Source organism: Balaenoptera ricei, chromosome 14, assembly GCF_028023285.1.
Source record: "Balaenoptera ricei isolate mBalRic1 chromosome 14, mBalRic1.hap2, whole genome shotgun sequence".
In the NCBI taxonomy this organism is placed as follows: Eukaryota; Metazoa; Chordata; class Mammalia; order Artiodactyla; family Balaenopteridae; genus Balaenoptera; species Balaenoptera ricei.
In genome coordinates, this window is record NC_082652.1 from 77047824 (window position 1) to 77068124 (window position 20301).

General features: G+C 39.7%; 1 protein-coding gene and 1 long non-coding RNA gene across 3 annotated transcripts in view; one reads left to right on the top strand and one right to left on the bottom strand.

Annotated features, from left to right (window-relative positions):
- Positions 1 to 20301, top strand: part of LOC132347798 (uncharacterized) — a 63487-nt gene that overhangs the window by 24542 nt on the left and 18644 nt on the right. The window contains exon 2 of the long non-coding RNA XR_009497300.1: positions 18348 to 18613. This is a non-coding gene — a long non-coding RNA (uncharacterized LOC132347798). The remainder of the gene's footprint in view (positions 1 to 18347; positions 18614 to 20301) is intronic.
- The window catches only part of ATP8B1 (ATPase phospholipid transporting 8B1), a 110947-nt gene continuing 107527 nt past the window's right edge, over positions 16882 to 20301 (bottom strand). For both annotated transcript variants that reach the window (XM_059894617.1, XM_059894618.1), the window contains exons 27-28: positions 19732 to 19862; positions 16882 to 18591 (exon numbers count right to left, since the gene is read on the bottom strand). In XM_059894617.1, coding sequence (XP_059750600.1) covers positions 18367 to 18591; positions 19732 to 19862 — 356 coding nt within the window. In that variant the 3' untranslated portion in view covers positions 16882 to 18366. The remainder of the gene's footprint in view (positions 18592 to 19731; positions 19863 to 20301) is intronic.

Here is a 20301-nt window from a genome sequence, read left to right on the forward strand (position 1 = left end):
ATGTTTTCAGGGTTCACCCACTATGTAGCATGTATTATCATTTCATCCCTTTCTAAATTTTTTTAAAATTTATTTTAATTGATATAATTGGCATGTAATATTCAAACATAATGAGTTGATATTTGTATATATTGTGAAATGATCACCACAGTAAGTCTAGTTAACATCCTTCACCATACATAGTTACAATTTTATTTTCTTGGGATGAGAACTTTTAAAACTTAGTCTCAGAACTTCCCCGGTGGTCCAGTGGTTAAGAGTCCATGCTCCCAATGCAGGGGGCATGGGTTCAATCCCTGGTCGGGGAACTAAGATCCTGCATGCCTCACGGACGAGATTAAGAGAGAGAAAGAGAGAAAAGAAAATTAAATTTAAAAAAAAGACTCTCTTAGCAACTTTCAATTGTACAATACAGTGTTACTAACTATAGTCACCATGCTGTACATTACATTCTCATGACTTATTTATTTTATAACTGGAAGTTTGTGTTTTTTAACCCCCTTGACCTATTTTTCCCACCTCCCAATCCGCCACCAGTTTTTTGTATCCATGAGCAAAGGATTTTTTTGGTTTTGTTTGTTTTTTTGTTTTTGTTTGTTTTTTATTGTTTTGTTTTTTAGATTCCACATATAAAGTGAGACCATATACTATTTGTCTTTCTTTGGCTTATTTCACTTAGTATGCCCTCAAGGTCCATCCATGTTGTTGGAAATGATTAAATTTTATTTATTTTTTTCATGGCTGAATAATATACAACAGTTATATATATATTCCACATTTTCTTCGTCCCTTCATCCATTGATGGATGCTTAGTTTGTTTCCATATCTTGGCTATTGTAAATAATGCTGCTATGAACATGGGGGTGCAGATATCAGTTTGACACAGTATTTTCATTTACTTTGGATGAATACACAGAATTGCTGGATTGTGTGGTAGTTCTATTTTTATTTTTGAGGAACCTCTATAGTTTTCCATCGTGGCTGCACCAATTTATATTCCCACCAGCAGTGCACAAGTGATCATTTTCTCCACATCCTCGCCAATACTTGTTATTTGTTGTCTTTTTTTGTGTGTGTGTCTTTTTGATAATAGCCATTCTAACAGGTGTGAGGTGATATCTCATTGTGGCTTTGACTTACATTTTCCTGATAATTAGTGATGGGAGTACCTTTTCATGTGCCTGTTGGCCATCTATATGTCTTCTTTGGAAAAATGTTTATTTTTTAGTTGTACTGTTTGTTTTTTTGCTGTTAAGTTGTATGCATTCTTTATATATTTTGTATATTAACCCCATATCAGAAAAATGATTTGCAAATATTTTCTCCCATTCAGTGATGTCCTTTGCTGTGCACCCTTTTTTTTTTTTTTTTTGACTGTGTGTGTGTGTGTGGCTTTTTTAGCATGTTGGCAGGAAGTTCAGATGTTGGGGATGTGTAGTAATCTATATTGGGCTGGCATTTAAGTTCTTCACCCACGAGAGATTTAAGTTTAGGCTGCATAGTATTTTGGCGTTTGACTTTTATTTTTTATTTATTTATTTATTTATTTTAAACATCTTTATTGAAGTATAATTGCTTCACAATGGTGTGTTAGTTTCTGCTTTATAACAAAGTGAATCAGCTACACATATACACACGTTCCCATATCTCCTCCCTCCTGCATCTCCCTCCCTCCCACCCTCCCCATCCCACCCCCCCAGGCGGTCACAAAGCACCGAGCTGATCTCCCTGTGCTATGTGGCTGCTTCCCACTAGCTATCTATTTTACATTTGGTAGTGTATATATGTCCATGACACTCTCTCACCCTGTCACATGTTGCCCCTCCCCCTCCCCCTATCCTCAAGTCCATTCTTTAGTAGGTCTGTGTCTTTATTCTCATCTTGCCACTAGGTTCTTCATGACCTTTTTTTTCCCTTAGATTTCATATATATCTGTTAGCATACTGTATTTGTTTTTCTCTTTCTGACTTACTTCACTCTGTATGACAGACTCTAACTCCATCCACCTCATTACAAATACCTCCATTTCATTTCTTTTTATGGCTGAGTAATATTCCATTGTATATATGTGCCACATCTTCTTTATCCATTCATCCGATGATGGACACTTAGGTTGCTTCCATGTCCTGGCTATTGTAAATAGAGCTGCAATGAACATTTTGGTACATGACTCTTTTTGAATTATGGTTTTCTCAGGGTATATGCCCAGTAGTGGGATTGCTGGGTCGTATGGTAGTTCTATTTGTAGTTTTTTAAGGAACCTCCATACTGTTCTCCATAGTGGCTGTATCAATTTACATTCCCACCAACAGTGCAAGAGGGTTCCCTTTTCTCCACACCCTCTCCAGCATTTATTGTTTGTAGATTTTTTGATGATGGCCATTCTGACGGGTGTGAGATGATACCTCATTGTAGTTTTGATTTGCATTTCTCTAATGATTAATGATGTTGAGCATTCTTTCATGTGTCTGTTGGCCATCTGTATATCTTCTTTGGAGAAATGTCTATTTAGGTCTTCTGCCCATTTTTGGATTGGGTTGTTCGTTTTTTTGCTATTGAGCTGCATGAGCTGCTTGTAAATCTTGGAGATTAATCCTTTGTCAGTTGCTTCATTTGCAAGTATTTTCTCCCATTCTGAGGGTTGTCTTTTGGTCTTGTTTATGGTTTCCTTTGCTGTGCAAAAGCTTTTAAGTTTCATTAGGTCCCATTTGTTTATTTGTGTTTTTATTTCCATTTCTCTAGGAGCTGGGTCAAAAAGGATCTTGCTGTGATTTATGTCATAGAGTGTTCTGCCTATGTTTTTCTCTAAGAGTTTGATAGTGTCTGGCTTTACACTTAGGTCTTTAATCCATTTTGAGTTTATTTTTGTGTATGGTGTCAGGGAGTGTTCTAATTTCATACTTTTACATGTACCTGTCCAATTTTCCCAGCACCACTTATTGAAGAGGCTGTCTTTTCTCCACTGTATATGCTTGCCTCCTTTATCAAAGATAAGGTGACCATATGTGCGTGGGTTTATCTCTGGGCTTTCTATCCTGTTCCATTGATCTATATTTCTGTTTTTGTGCCAGTACCAAACTGTCTTGATTACTGTAGCTTTGTAATATAGTCTGAAGTCAGGGAGCCTGATTCCTCCAGCTCCATTTTTCGTTCTTAAGATTGCTTTGGCTATTCGGGGTCTTTTGTGTCTCCATACAAATTGTGAAATTTTTTGTTCTGGTTCTGTGAAAAATGCCAGTGGTAGTTTGATAGGGATTGCATTGAATCTGTAGATTGCTTTGGGTAGTAGAGTCATTTTCACGATGTTGATTCTTCCAATCCAAGAACATGGTATATCTCTCCATCTATTTGTATCATCTTTAATTTCTTTCATCAGTGTCCTATAATTTTCTGCATACAGGTCTTTTGTCTCCTTAGGTAGGTTTATTCCTAGATATTTTATTCTTTTTGTTGCAATGGTAAACGGGAGTGTTTTCTTAATTTCACTTTCAGATTTTTCATCATTAGTATATAGGAATGCAAGAGATTTCTGTGCATTAATTTTGTATCCTGCTACTTTACCAAATTCATTGATTAGCTCTAGTAGTTTTCTGGTGGCAGTTTTAGGATTCTCTATGTATAGTATCATGTCATCTGCAAACAGTGACAGCTTTACTTCTTCTTTTCCGATTTGGATTCCTTTTATCTCTTTGTCTTCTCTGATTGCTGTGGCTAACACTTCCAAAACTATGTTAAATAATAGTGGTGAGAGTGGGCAACCTTGTCTTGTTCCTGATCTTAGTGGAAGTGGTTTCAGTTTTTCACCATTGAGGACAATGTTGGCTGTGGGTTTGTCATATATGGCCTTTATTATGTTGAGGAAAGTTCCCTCTATGCCTCCTTTCTGCAGGGCTTTTATCATAAATGGGTGTTGAATTTTGTCGAAAGCTTTCTCTGCATCTATTGAGATGATCATATGGTTTTTCTCCTTCAATTTGTTAATATGATGTATCACATTGATTGATTTGCGTATATTGAAGAATCCTTGCATTCCTGGAATAAACCCCACTTAATCATGGTGTATAATCCTTTTAATGTGCTGTTGGATTCTGTTTGCTAGTATTTTGTTGAGGATTTTTGCATCTATGTTCATCAGTGATATTGGCCTGTAGTTTTCTTTCTTTGTGACATCTTTGTCTGGTTTTGGTATCAGGGTGATGGTGGCCTCGTAGAATGAGTTGGGGAGTGTTCCTCCCTCTGCAATATTTTGGAAGAGTTTGAGAAGGATAGGTGTTAGCTCTTCTCTAAATGTTTGATAGAATTCGCCTGTGAAGCCATCTGGTCCTGGGCTTTTGTTTGTTGGAAGGTTTTTAATCGCAGTCTCAATTTCAGTGCTTGTGATTGGTCTGTTCATATTTTCTATTTCTTCCTGGTTCAGTCTCGGTAGGTTGTGCATTTCTAAGAATCTGTCCATTTCTTCCAGGTTGTCCATTTTATTGGCATAGAGTTGCTTGTAGTAATCTCATGATCGTTTGTATTTCTGCAGTGTCAGTGGTTACTTCTCCTTTTTCATTTCTAATTCTATTGATTTGAGTCTTCTCCCTTTTTCTCTTGATGAGTCTGGCTAATGGTTTATCAATTTTGTTTATCTTCTCGAAGAACCAGCTTTTAGTTTCATTGATTTTTGGTATTGTTTCCTTCATTTCTTTTTCATTTATTTCTGATCTGATCTTTATGATTTCTTTCCTTCTGCTAGCTTTGGGGTTTTTTTGCTCTTCTTTCTCTAATTGCTTTAGGTGCAAGGTTAGGTTGTTTATTCGAGATGTTTCCTGTTTCTTGATGTAGGCTTGTATTGCTATAAACTTCCCTCTTAGCACTGCTTTTACTGCATCCCATAGGTTTTGGGTCGTCGTGTCTCCATTGTCATTTGTTTCTAGGTATTTTTTGATTTCCTCTTTGATTTCTTCAGCGATCACTTCGTTATTAAGTAGTGTATTGTGTAGCCTCCATGTGTTTGTATTTTTTACAGATCTTTTCCTGTAATTGATATCTAGTCTCATAGCGTTGTGGTCGGAAAAGATACTTGATACGATTTCAATTTTCTTAAATTTACCAAGGCTTGATTTGTGACCCAAGATATGATCTATCCTGGAGAATGTTCCATGAGCACTTGAGAAAAATGTATATTCTGTTGTTTTTGGATGGAATGTCCTATAAATATCAATTAAGTCCATCTTGTTTAATGTATCATTTAAAGCTTGTGTTTCCTTATTTATTTTCATTTTGGATGATCTGTCCATTGGTGAAAGTGGGGTGTTTAAGTCCCCTACCATGATTGTGTTACTGTCGATTTCCCCTTTTATGGCTGTTAGTATTTGCCTTATGTATTGAGGTGCTCCTATGTTGGGTGCATAAATATTTACAATTGTTATACCTTCCTCTTGGATCGATCCCTTGATCATTATATAGTGTCCTTCTTTGTCTCTTGTAATAGTCTTTATTTTAGAGTCTATTTTGTCTGATATGAGAATTGCTACTCCAGCTTTCTTTTGATTTCCATTTGCATGGAATATCTTTTTCCATCCCCTCCCTTTCAGTCTGTATGTGTCCCTAGGTCTGAAGTGGGTCTCTTGTAGACAGCATATATATGGGTCTTACTTTTGTAACCATTCAGCCAGTCTGTGTCTTTTGGTGGAAGCATTTAATCCATTTACATTTAAGGTAATTATCGATATGTATGTTCATATTTCCATTTTCTTAAATGTTTTGGGTTTGTTATTGAAGGTGTTTTCCTTCTCTTGTGTTTCTTGCCTAGAGAAGTTCCTTTAGCATTTGTTGTAAAGCTGGTTTGGTGGTGCTGAACTCTCTCAGCTTTTGCTTGTCTGTAAAGGTTTTAATTTCTCCATCAAATCTGAATGAGATCCTTGCTGGGTAGAGTAACCTTGGTTGTAGGTTTTTCTCCTTCATGACTTTGAGTATATCCTGCCACTCCCTTCTGGCTTGCAGAGTTTCTGCTGAAAGATCAGCTGTTAACCTTATGGGGATTCCCTTGTGTGTTATTTGTTGTTTTTCCCTTGCTGCTTTTAATATGTTTTCTTTATATTTAATTTTTGATAGTTTGATTAATATGTGTCTTGGTGTGTTTCTCCTTGGATTTTCCTGTATGGGACTCTCTGTGCTTCCAGGACTTGATTAACTATTTCCTTTCCCATATTAGGGAAGTTTTCAACTATAATCTCTTCAAATATTTTCTCAGTCCCTTTCTTTTTCTCTTCTTCTTCTGGGACCCCTGTAATTCGAATGTTGGTGCGTTTAATGTCCCAGAGGTCTCTGAGACTGTCCTCAGTTCTTTTCATTCTTTTTTCTTTATTCTGTTCCGCAGCAGTGAATTCCACCATTCTGTCTTCCAGGTCACTTATCCGTTCTTCTGCCTCAGTTATTCTGCTATTGATCCCGTCTAGAGTATTTTTAATTTCATTTATTGTGTTTTTCATTGTTGCTTGGTTCCTCTTCAGTTCTTCTACATCCTTGTTAAATGTTTTTTGCATTTTGTCTATTCTATTTCCAAGATTTTGGATCATCTTTACTATCATTATTCTGAATTCTTTTTCAGGTAGACTGCCTATTTCCTCTTCATTTGTTAGGTCTGGTGTGTTTTGACCCTGCTCCTTAACCTGCTGTGTGTTTTTTTGTCTTCTCATTTTGCTTATCTTACTGTGTTTGGGGTCTCCTTTTCACAGGCTGCAGGTTCGTAGTTCCCGTTGTTTTTGGTATCTGTCCCCCATGGGTAAGGTTGGTTCAGTGGGTTGTGTAGGCTTCCTGGTGGAGGGGACTAGTGCCTGTGTTCTGGTGGATGAGGTCGGATCTTGTCTTTCTGGTGGGCACGTCCACGTCTGGTGGTGTGTTTTGGGGTGTCTGTGGCCTTATTATGATTTTAGGCAGCCTCTCTGCTAATGGATGGGGCTGTGTTCCTGTCCTGCTAGTTGTTTGGCATAGGGTGTCCAGCACTGTAGCTTGCTGGTCGTTGAGTGAAGCTGGGTCTTGATGTTGAGATGGAGATCTCTGAGAGATTTTCGCCGTTTGGTATTACGTGGAGCTGGGAGGTCTCTTGTGGACCAGTGTCCTGAAGTTGGCTCTCCCACCTCAGAGGCACAGCCCTGATGCCTGGCTGGAGCACCAAGAGCCTTTCATCCACACGGCTCAGAATAAAAGGGAGAAAAAAATAGAAAGAAAGAAAGAAAGAAAAAATAAAATAAAATAAAGCTATTATAATAAAAAATAAGAAAAAAATTATTAAGAAAAAATGTATTCAGAAAAAACATTTTTTTTAATTTTTAAAAATAGATTTATTAATTTTTTATAGTAAAAAATAAAAAAATTATTAAGAAAAAAATTTATTAAGAAAAAAAATTTTTAAATAAAAAATATGAAAAACTTATTAAACTTTTTTTTAATTTCTAAAAATAGAAAATAAGGAAAAAATTATTAAGAAAACATTTATTAGGAAAAAAAATTTTTTTAAATAAAAAAGAAAAAACAAAACAAAAAACAAAAAGAAAAAACACGGACAGACTTAACCCTAGGACTAATGGTGAAAGCAAAGCTATATAGACAAAATCTCACCCAGAAACTCACAAAAAAAGGAAAAGGGGAAAAATTAATATATCTTGCTCCCAAAGTCCTCCTCTTGAATTTGGGATGATTTGTTGTCTATTCAGGTATTCAACAGATGCAGGCACATCAAGTTGTTTGTGGAGCTTTATTCCGCTGCTTCTGAGGCTGCTAGGAGAGATTTCCCTTTCTCTTCTTTGTTCGTACAGCTCCCGGGGTTCAGCTTTGGATTTGGACCCGCCTCTGCATGTAGGTAGCCTGAGGGCGTCTGTTCCCCGCCCAGACAGAATGGGGTTAAAGGAGCAGCTGCTTCGGGGGCTCTGGCTCACTCAGGACGGGGGGAGGGAGGTGCACGGATGCAGGACGAGCCCGTGGCGGCAGAGGCCGGCGTGACGTTGCAGCAGCCTGAGGCGCGTTCTCCCGGCGAAGTTGTCCCTGGATCACGGGACCCTGGCAGTGGTGGGCTGCACAGGCTCCCGGGAGAGGCGGTGTGGAGAGTGACCTGTGCTCGCACACAGGCTTCTTGGTGGCGGCAGCAGCAGCCTTAGCGTCTTCTGCCCGTCTCTGGGGTCCGTGCTGATAATCGCGGCTCGCGCCCACCTCTGGGGTCTGTGCTGATAGTCGCGGCTCGCGCCTGTCTCTGGAGTTCGTTTAGGCGGCGCTCTGAATCCCCTCTCCTTGCGCGCCGCAAAACAAAGAGGCAAGAAAAAGTCTCTTGCCTCTTCGGCAGCTGCAGACTTTTTCCCGGACTCCCTCTCGGCTAGCACCGAAGCCCGAGCCTCAGCTCCCAGACCCCGCCCGCCCCGGCAGCTGAGCAGACAAGCCTCTCGGGCTGGTGAGCACTGCTCGGCGCCGAGCCTCTGTGCGGGAATCTCTCCGTTTTTCCCTCTGCGCTCCTGTTGCTGTGGGATCCGCGCTGATAGCCGCGGCTTGCACCCGCCTCTGCGGTCCACGCTGATAGCCGCGGCTCACGCCCGTCTCTGGAGCTCATTTAGGCGGCACTCTGAATCCCCTCTCCTTGCACGCCGTGAAACAAAGAGGCAAGAAAAAGTCTCTTGCCTCTTCGGCAGCTGCAGACTTTTTCCCGGACTCCCTCCCGGCTAGCACCGAAGCCCGAGCCTCAGCTCCCAGCCCCGCCCTCCCCGGCGGGTGAGCAGACAAGTCTCTCGGGCTGGTGAATGCTGCTCGGCGCCGAGCCTCTGTGCGGGAATCTCTCCACTTTGCCCTCTGCACCTCTGTGGCTGTGCTCTCCTCCGTGGCTCCGAAGCTTCCCCCCTCTGCCACCCGCAGTCTCGCCCTCAAAGGGGCCTCCTAGTGTGTGGAAACCTTTCCTCCTTCACAGCTCCCTCCCACTGGTGCAGGTCCCGTCCCTATTCTTTTGTCTCTGTTATTTCTTTTTTCTTTCGCCCTACCCAAGTACGTGGGGAGTTTCTTGCCTTTTGGGAGGTCTGACGTCTTCTGCCAGCGTTCAGTGGGTGTTCTGTAGGAGCAGTTCCACGTGTAGATGTATTTCTACTGTATCTGTGGGAAGGAAGGTGATATCCGCGTCTTACTCTTCCGCCATCTTGCCCCTCTATGCCGCACCTTTTTAATTTGACATAGTCCCACTTGTTTATTTCTGCTTTTATTGCCTTTGCTTTTCATGTCAAATGCAAGAAAAATTATCACCAAGACTGATATCAAGGAACTTACCACTTATGTGTTCTAGGAGTTTTATGGTTTCAGGTCTTATGTTCAAACATTTGGTCCATTTTGAGTTAATTTTTGTGTATGGTGTAAGAGAGTGGTCCAGTTTCATTCTTTTGCACGCAGCCCCATTTATTGAAGCGACTGTCCTTTCCGCATTGTATATTCGTGGCTCATTTGTTGTAAATTAATTGACCATATATGCATGGGTTTATTTCTGGGCTCTCTATTCTGTTCCATTGATTGATGTGTCTCTTTTATGCCAATACCATACTGTTTTGATTACTATAACTTGTAATATTGTTTGAAATAAGGGAGTGTGATGAGTCCAGATTTGTTTTTCTTTCTCAAGATGGCTTTGGCTACTCAGAGTCTTTTGTGGGTCTTTACAAATTTTAGGATTGTTTATTGTATTTCTGTGAAAAATGCTATTGGAATTTTGATAGGGATTGCATTGAATCTGTAGATTGCTTTTGGTAGTACTGACATTTTTAAAACATTAATTTTTGCAGTACATGAGCTTGGAATATCTATGCATTTATTTGTGTCATCTTCAGTTTCTTTCATCAGTGTCTTACAGTTTTCATTATACAGGTCTTTCACCTCCTTTTTTTTTTTTTTTTTTTTTTTGCTATTGTGTTATTAGTGTATAGAAATCCAATAGGTTTTTATATATAATTGACCCTTGAACATCATGGGGTTTGGGGCACTGACCCCCCCTCCCCCCCCCACACACACACAGTCAAAAATCTGCATATAACTTTATAGCTGGCCCTCCGCATCCACAGATTCAACCACCAAGATTGTGTGGTACTGTAGTTTGTATTTATTGAAAAAAAGTAACGTATAAGTGGATCCACGCAGTTCAAACCTCTGTTGTTCACGTGTCAACTGTATTGATATTGTATGCTGCAACTGTACTGTTTTATTAGTTTTAACAGTTTTTTGGCGGAGTCTAGAGTTTTCTATATATAATATCATGTCATTGGCAAATACTGAGTTTCACTTCTTTCTTTCTGATTTGGATGCCTTTTCTTTTTCTTACCTGATTACTCTGGCTAGGACTTCCAAATCTATGTTTAATAAAAGTGGTAAGAGTAGCATCCTTAGCTTGTTCCTGATATTAGAAGAAAAAAGCTTTCAGCTTTTCACCATTGAGTATGTTAGTTGTGGGCTTATCATATATGGCCCTTATTATGTTGAGGTGTGTATACCTCAACATAATACCTCTAAACCCACTATACCCAGTTTTTATCATAAATGGATGTTGAATTTTGTCAGGTGCTTTTTCTGCATCTATTGAGATGATCATATGATTTTCATCCTTCATTTTGTTACTGTATTGCATCACAGTGATTGATTTGTGGATGTTGAACCATCCTTGCATCCCTAGAATAAATCCCACTTGATCATGGTGCATGATCCTTTACATGTATTGTTGAATTCTGTTTGCCTATATTTTATTGAGGTTTTTTCCATATATGTTCATCAGGGATATTGGCCTGTAATTTCCTTTTCTTGTGGCATCCTTTTCTGGTTTGGTATCAGGGTAATACTGGCCTCATAAAATGAGTTTGGAAGTGTTCCTTCCTCTTCTGTTTTTTGAAGAGTTTGAGAAGGATTGATGTTAATTCTTTTAATGTTTGGTAGAATTCACCCATGAAGCCATCTGGCCCTAGACCTTTTTTCTTGGGAGGTTTTTAATTACTAATTCAATCTCCTTACTAGTATTTGGTCTGTTCAGATTTTCTGTTTCTTCATGATTCATCCTGTTAGGTTATATGTTTCTAGGACATTTTCCATTTCTTCTGGGTTGTCCAATTTGTTGATGTATAATTGTTCATAGTAGTCTCTTAGGATCCTTTGTATTTCTATGGTATCAGTTGTAATTTCTCCTCTTTCATTTCTGATTTTATTTATTTGAGCGCTCTCTCTCTCTGGTGAGTTTCACTAACAGTTTGTCAATTTTGTTATCTTTTTGAAAAACCAGTTCTTAGTTTCATTGATCTTTCCTAAAATCTTTTTTTTTTTTGTCTTTATAGCAGTTATTTCCATTCTGTTCATTTTTATTTTTTTCCTCCTACTAACTTTGGGCTTTATTCTTCTTTTTCTAGTTCCTTGAGGTTGTGTAAAATCCTTGGGATTTTTCTTGTTTCTTGAAGTAGGCATTTATTGCTATGAATTTCCCTCTTCAAACTGCTTTTGGCACATCTTACAGGTTTTGGTGTGTTGTATTCCATTTTCATTTGCTTCAAGGTATTTTAAAATTTCTCTTTTGATTACTTCTTTGACTCATTGGTTGTTCAGTAGTATGTTATTTAATATTCATATATTTGTGATTTTTCCAGTTTTCTTCTTGTGATTGATTTCTAGTTTTATACCGTTGTGGTCAGAAAAGATGCTTGGTATGACTTCGGTCTTAAATTTATTAAGACTTGTTTTGTGTCCTTACAAATGATCTACCCTGGAGAATGTTTCATGTGCACTTGAGAAGAATGTGTATTCTATTACTTTTGGATGGAATGTTCTGTATATATCTGTTATGTCCATTTGCTTTAACATGTTTAAAACCAGTGTTTCCTTATTGATTTTCTGTCTGGATGATCTATCCATTCATGAAACTGTGGTATTAAAGTCACCTACTGTTATTATATTGCTTTTTATTTGTCTCATCAGGTCTGTTGATATTTGCTTTATACATTTAGGTGCTCTTATGTTGCGTTCATATATATTTACAGATGTTATATTCTCTTGTTAGATTGACCCCATTGTACCTATGTAATGATCTTCTTTATCTCTTATTACAGACTGTTTTAAACTCTATATTATCTGATATAAGTATAGCCACCCCAGCTTATTTTGGTTTTCATTTGCATGGAATATATTTTTCCTATCCTTTCACTTTCAGTCTGTGTGCCTTTACATCTGAAGTGAGTCTCTTGTAGGCAGCATAGATGGGTCCTTTTTTTTTTTTTTTAATCCATTCAGCCACTCTATGTCTTTTGATTGGAGAATTTAGTTCTTTTACATTTAAAGTAATTATTGATAGGCATATACTTATTGCCATCTTGTTACTTGTTTCTTGGCTGTTTTATTGTTCTTCTGTTCCTTTCTTCTCTTGCTTCCTTTCTGATTTGATGCTTTCCTGTAGTGGTATGCTTAGATTCCTTTATCTCTATCTTTTGTGTATCTACTATGGTTTTTTTTCTGTGGCTTACATATAACAACTTATATTTATAGCAGTTTAAGTTGCTAACAACTTAAAAGTTCGAATGCATCCTACAGCTCTCTATTTTTATTTTCTGCTTCCCCTTGTTTTATGTTTTTGACGTCACAATTTACATCTTTTTATTTTGTGTATCCCTTAGCAAATTATTATAGTTATATTTTTTACTACTTTTGTCCTTTAACTTTCATACTAGCTTTATAAGTGATTAATGTACCACCTTTATAACATTAGATTATTCTGAATTTTACTATATATTTACCTTTACCAGTGAGACTTTCATGTTTTCCTGTTACTGATTAGCACCGTTTCCTTTCAGCTTATAGAAGTCCTTTTAACATTTCTTGTAAGGCTGGTCTAGTGTTGATGAACTCCTGTAGTTTTTGCTTGTCTGGAAAACTCTTTATCTCTTCAGTTCTGAATGACAACTTTGCTAGATACAGTATTCTTGGTTCGAAGTTTTTTTCTTTAATCACTTCGAATATATCATGCCACTCCCTATTGCCTGCAGAACTTCTGCTCAAAAATCTGATGATAGTCTTAGGGGGGATTCTTTGTACATAAAAAGTTGTTTTCCTCTTGATGCTTTTAAGATTCTCTCCTTGTCTTTAACTTTTGACATTTTAATTATAATATGTCTTGGTGTGGGTCTCTTTGGGTTCTTATTTGGAACTATCTGTTCCTCTTGCACCTAGGTGTCTGTTTCCTTCCCCAGGTTAGGGACGTTTTCAGCTGTTATTTCTTCAAATGAGTCTTCTCCTTTCTCCTATTTCTGTGACCCCTTTAATGCAAATGTTGGTCCATTTGATGTTGTCCCATAAGTCCTTTAAACTATCTTCACTTTTTTTCATTTTTCTTTTTGTTTCTCTGATTAGGTGAAGTCCACTGCCCACTTGTCCTTTCTTCTGCTTAGTCTAGTTTATTGTTGAACCCCAGTAGTGTACTTTCCAGTTTGATCATTGTTTCTTCAGCTCTGTGACTTTTTTTTTAATTGGAGTATAGTTGATTTACAATGTTGTGTTAGTTTCTTCTGTACAGCAAAGTGAATCAGTTATACACATACATATATCCACTCTTTTTTAGATTTCCTTGCCATTTAGGTCACCACAGAGCACTGAGTAAAGTTCCCTGTGCTATACAGTAGGTTCTCATTAGTTATCTGTTTTCTTTATAGTGTCTGTATGTCAATCCCAGTCTCCCAGTTCATCCCATCCCCCAACCACCAGCTCTGTGACTTCTATTTGATACTTTCTTATACCTTCTATCTCTTTGTCAGAGATTTCACTGTGTTCATCCATTCCCTTCCTGAGCTTGGTAAGCATCTTTATGATCTTTGTTTTGAACTCTTTATGAGATAAATTACTTATCTGTATTACATTAATTAAGTCTTTCTGAGGTTTTATCTTACTTCATTAGGAACATATTCCTCTATTTCTTCATTTTCCTTGACTCTCTGTGTTGGTGTCTCTGCGGAGGTAAAATAGCCACCTCTCCTTAATCTTGAGGGGGTGGCCTCATGTAGGAGATATGAACTTTGTCATCCAACCCTGCCCTAGCTCTTGGTTGTCTCTCAAACCTTTGTGATTGTCCAAGCTGCCCATTTTAATTTTAGAGGCTCTCAGTTGTTGAGCGTGTGCAAGACCTGTCAGTATCCCATAGAGGAGGATCTCAGTTAGCAGGCTTATTGGAAGCTAGACTCTCAGGCAGCAGTATATACAAATATATACAGTACTGAAGGACTGCAAGCATAAGCCCTGCTGGCTGCAAAAGCTGGATACCCTAGAAGTGTCCCCCTGGGTATCAGTCACAAAAATTAGGGCTCCAGACAACTGTACAAACTGCTGTCTGGGAGATACTGGTCGGCAGATGGAGAGCACAAAAATGGTGTCCTCCAGCTTTTGTCCAAGGAGAGCATCTCAGTAGGTCCCTACATCCAACCAGAAGCCTGCCCCTCAGGCCAAAGCTCCAGGACGAGCAAATATTCCTTTATCACAGAAAGACTGGGGTTTGTTTCAGTCTGCCGTCTCACTGTGCCCTGGGGGTGGTAGCAGGCCAAGAACTGTCTCCCCATTTATTATAACACCATGGGACCCAGGAGCACAAGCCCTGCTGGCCCCCAGAGGCAGGTGATTAAGGGGCATCCCCTAGGCGGCAGCCACAAAAACCGAGGCAGCAGATGTAAAATCTGGGACCAGACACATGTATGAGCTCCTCCGTGGGAGATAGTAGTGCTCTGATGGCTGTGGGGTGAAAGCGCAAAGAGAGTGCTCACCCTCTGAGGTTGCTGGAGAGCATTACAGTAGACACTTAGATGTGTGCTTCCTTGGAAGTCTCTGCTCCTCAGGCCACAGTTATGCAGATAAGTTAGTGGGCCTCTCATAGTAAGACTCCTGGACTGTTGCCTCTTGCTGTGCCCTGGAGATGGCAGCCATTTAAGAACTCTTTCGCTGTTGGTTACACTCCTGCTGGACCCATGAGCATAAGCCCCACTGGCCGCCAGAGCCAGGCAGTCAGGGGTGTCCCCTGAGTTGTAGCCACAAAAACCAGGGTACCAGACATAAAAAAAGGATACCAGATGCATGTAAAAGCTCCCCTCTGGGAGATACTGGTGCTCTAGATTGCAGCATAGGGAAGGCATAAAGATGGTGCCGACTGGGGGAAAAAAAAGAACGTAGATTAAAATACTAAAAAGATGGTGCCCTGCCGGCAGGAGTGAGACAAAGATGGCGTCCACCAGCCTTTGTCCTTGGAGGGTACCCCAGCAGGCATGTGTGTTAAATCTGATCTCTCCTCCTCGGACCAACACTCTAAGGTAAGCAATAAAGCTTCTTACATAAAGTCTGGGTGCACTTCAGTTGGGTCCTTCTGTGCTGGGCCCTGGTGCAGGTGGGTCTGAGAGCATGAGCCTTTTTTTTTTTTTTTTAATATAAATTTATTTATTTATTTTTTTGGCTGCGTTGGGTCTTCGTTGCTGTGTGCGGGCTCTGTCTAGTTGTGGCGAGCGGAGGCTACTCTTTGTTGCGGTGTGCGGGCTTCTCATTGTGGTGGCTTCTCTTTGTTGTGGAGCACAGGCCTCTAGGCACGCAGCCTGCAGTAGTTGTGGCTTGCGGGCTCTAGAGCGCAGGCTCAGTAGTTGTGGCACACTGGCTTAGATGCTCTGTGGCATGTGGGATCTTCCCGGACCAGGGCTCAAACCCGTGTCCCCTGCATTGGCAGGCAGATTCTTAGCCATTGCGCCACCAGGGACGTCCCATGCACCAGAAGTTTTATTACAGCTATAACTTAGCAGCAGATTCTGACAAGACTTTTAGAAGCTGTCTTAAAATTTTCCTAAGCTTCATTCACATCACATGAAGGCAGCAACTGTTAAAACATATTTAGATTCCATTAGGGTACATTTTGCTGTCACACTGGAGTCTCTTAAGAACCATTTTATCCCCATCAGATGCCTTTACTGAACAGTTTCTGGTACTGAACATCAGTAAGAACCTTTAGGTGGTGCTCTTTGGTTAAAAACATTTATTCCTCCACCAATTTAAATACAGTAGTATATCCTAAGGAAAAAATGGACCTTAATATTTTTTAAGGGACCATCTCCCAGGTCTGCTCAGGTTTTCTCATACCATTTCTATTGTAGAGGCTAATAGTCTGTCCTGTCTCCTCCCACCCATTTCTAACGGGTTGCCCTGATGTAGATATGGAATTCCACTCTGGAAGCAGGCTGTCCATTTTAAAATAGCAAAGAGCAGGGTCCTGATTTCCTACCTTACAGAACACCGCTAGACTGATACTCTCTCTTCACCTGCTACTAATTATGCCTCCCAGAAAAGTCCCCCATCTCTGTCCTCCTGCAAAGAACCTCCTCGTCTGTCACATTTCCCTAATGGGGTCACAGCTTTCCTTACTGTCCAGGAACTGACTACCTGTCCTGCAGCTAGCTCATCAGACTCGGCCCTCCTCCAGCCTCAGGCATCCCTCCTTGTCCTTACCTGCTCTCCTGCCCTTCAATAGCCTAATTCCCCTTTGCTCATTTTTCTACTCACTTCCCAGCCCCTACTTTTGGTCAGGGCTTACCTTTGCTTTTATTCTGGCTCCAAAGAGTTGAGGTCATTTGGAAAAGTTGTTCCCTAATATCCTAAGATGCACCCTCCCGGGATACAGTTGGTCTTGCCCACTATAAATCCATACTCTCTGCCTCTGTAGTCGGATCCTTTTCTCAGCCACTTTGACCCTAACACTTAGTACCCTGCCAGTAACTTACTTCTTACCACCTATGTTCCTTTAAAAACCAGGCAGGCCTAGATTATTCCATCATCTGCCCCAGTCTAAAATAAAGAACCCAACTTAAAAAATATTTTAAAAGATTGTACTTCCAAAGATTTTACTAAAGCATTTATTTTTTAAACAAAAATATACATTAATCTCAGATTTACAGAATATAGAAATAATTTATCCAAAGCAATTTGCATTTTAAAATTGTTAATATTGCACCCAACCATGTAAGTCTTTGACACATTTGCATTGTCGACCTTTCCCACAATTTGCAAAACGGGAGAGAAATCTGAAACTGACAGAATTACACAAAAAAACTTACAATTTTTAAATTTACAAGATGATAAAAGTTGTAAACTTCCGGAAATTTACTTCTGTAGACTAAAGAGCTATATTCTTTTCATATCTAGACAATGAACTATATACATGCTGTGATTTCCTCATAAGGAACTCAAAGGAACAGATATTGGGAACATTCACAACCTAATGGTAAAGAACAGAATTATTGAAGACACTTCTCTGTCTTCACTGAAATATGGAAACTAGTGTGTGAAACATAGAGTGAGAATAGTCCCTGGATAAATAACTTTTACCTCTTTGAGGATAGTTTCCATAATTGCCTAAAGTTATCTTCAGTTTTAAAATGATACACTGTTTGTTAGTCTTAGAAATATGGCTACCAACAGCCTTTTCTCTCAAGACACAAGACAAGTAGCAAAGAGTGAGGTCTCTGTTCAAGTCCCTTATAAAATACTTTACATATAGGCAGGCACAAAAGTTTGCTTTTCAAAAGAAAGCTCTGCAAAATATGCTGCAATTTATCACTGATACCCTCAGTTTTTAAAAGCTTTTTTTTAAAAAGCCCATAAATATTTAAATGTATCTTTTTTTTTAATGACAGTAGAAAATAAACGCACTTGATACTACAGGAAGTGTCTGAAATAATATATATTAGTAAATGTATGTAATGTGCTCTTTTAACCTGGTAGTAAACCGAAACAGATCAAAACCTTGTACTTATGAAATGTGAAGTAATTTTCGTTGATTGAGCTGAATTAGTAAACCAATATGAGAACATGAAACCAAGCAGCCTCATTATCAACTCTGAAAAAGTCATCAGACCACTTAGCTTCTAGGGGATGAACATTCATGAATCTTTCGTCATTACCATTGTAAATAAAAGATCTTTGTTAGTAAGGTGGACTCCAGGAAAAAAGGAGCCTCTGGGAAATTTGTGCTGAAGATCCCAGACAGGAACATCTAATTGTAATTTTATAGTACAATACCATTTGAACTGAAATAAGACATTTTCTAATTCTCTTGTGCTAGATTGAGATGGGGTTAAAAACGTTCACTTTGAATCAAAACAAAACATCAACAGTTGAATAATATGACTTTTCAAAAGGTCTCCTTGGCTTTGCTATTGCAGTAGTCCAACCCAAGTATTGTAGCTTTTTAAAAAGGTTATTGCCTTCAACATCCTCGTGACAAATTGTTTTTTTTCCAAAAAGTCGAGTCTCATAAAAAAAGAAAAAAAAGAAGACATTTACTTTGTGTGATTGTTTTGCTACAGGTCACCTGAAGCAAATGCCTCAGCTCTCCATGGTTCGCCTGTATTCTGCCGTTCCATCGGCGATGACGGCATCCAGGGGATAGCGCTTCTTGCGGATGCTGCGCCCGGAGGAGATGAGGTCGGCGTAGCCACGCTGGTGGGAGAAAGCGTAGGCCGAGCGCCGCCTGGACACGCCCCGGCGGAACACATTCTGCCGCCGCTTCCACTGCTCTTCGGCTTTTAACTGCTTTCGGTGCTTCTGAATCTACGGAAGCGAGAGAGATGGGGTAAGGTTAAAAAGAACTGGCTGCACACCTGCCTCATTGGGGGGCGGGCGTACCCATCCTTGCTTTAAAGTGGAGGAAACGGAGGGAGGCAGGTTACTTGACGTTTCCAAGCCCTCAGAGCTAGAAAATGGGGTGCCAGGATTCCCACTCCTAAACTAGTGCTCTTTCCATTTCATAAATCAGACTGGTACAGGTTTAGAAATGACTGTTAGCCTCCTTCCGGGTTGTTACCGCACACCCTTGTCAGTGTAGGAGGGAGAGCTGGAGGATAGTGAAGGTTGCCTACCTAGCAGCTGTTCTCTCCTCCTTTCTGAGGGAAATGGAGTTTACTCAGGTACCATCCTCCTCCTTACAGCCACGTTCCTCCATGTGGACGCCACCCCCAGGGGTAGGACTGACTGACTTCCCTTGCTCTCTACTAGTCCAGGAATGGGCCTGTGATCTAATTCTGGCTAATGAGACCTGCGGAAAGTGTGCTGGGCCCTTCCATAAAAAGTTCCCAGGCTCCTAAGGGAAAGCAACAGCATAATCAGTCTTTAATCTTCCCCTGGATATTGACATGTCAGGATGCAATGCCGGGAACTGCTGTAGCCATCTTTCAGCAGAGGGGGGAGATGGAAAAAACCCCAGTTCTTTTTTGATAACATCAAGTTGCCCATCAGCTGAGCCTGAAACCTAATTATTATGTGAGTGGAGGTGATTGATACATCATCACTGAACCATTTTGAGCCATATCTTCCTGTTACTTGTAGCTCAAAGGATCCTGCTACAAGAGGATTTTTCATTTTCCTTTAAATGAAGAAAAACCCCAACCTGTATGCAGGGCAAAATATTAATAGTATAATGGCTAAATTGAGAGGATAGATATATGGGGATTCATTATACTATTTTCCTTTTGATATTTGGTAATTTTTGTAATAAAAAGCAAGCAAACAAAAATACCAATCCCAAAGGACTTATTTGCAAGGGGGAGTTAAAAAAAAAAGAGGAGTAGTCCTAAAAAATGTTCAGACCAAACTTCCCAAGAGCTTAGAATTTTGCAGGAAAGCTGTTTTGGAGAAATGCTTTGATTTCTGTGAGAGGCACTCAGAGTCAGGAGAAGACTATTTTTTCTATACCTTATCACTTTCTGATGGCCAAATGGTCATTGACAAGAAACGTATGGCAACAACAGGCAGCAAGCACACAGCAACAGTCAAGATGATGGTCAACCAAATATATGGCTGTCTCAGAGCATTTGAAGCTGTGCCTGGAAAAAGCACAGAGAATGAATCACAATGGTTTTCATCCCAAGGGGGGCATAGCTAATACTCTACAGTCCACAAATGGATTCCCTGTGGTGGAAATGGATTCCCTGAGCTTTTACAGCCAGATTGCCCTCCCGAAAACATCCCACCACTGCTCAAGGAATGAACATTTTAAAACCAGACTAAGCAAAGCAGAATTAGGCACGTAAATTTTTTGGAACAAGGCAAATGTATATAAGTGAACAAATAGTGAAAAAAGAAAGTACATTTGTTGACATTGCATTAATTAAAAATGGAAAAGTAGGCAATTTATACTTTTGGATTTTTTCAGGAACTTAAAAAAGCACTTCCAATTTCTAGTTTTGGTTTGAAACGCCACATATTAACAATGGGCACTGCCATTTGTGGGATAAGCCTTATGCTGGGTGTTTTAGGTCATGC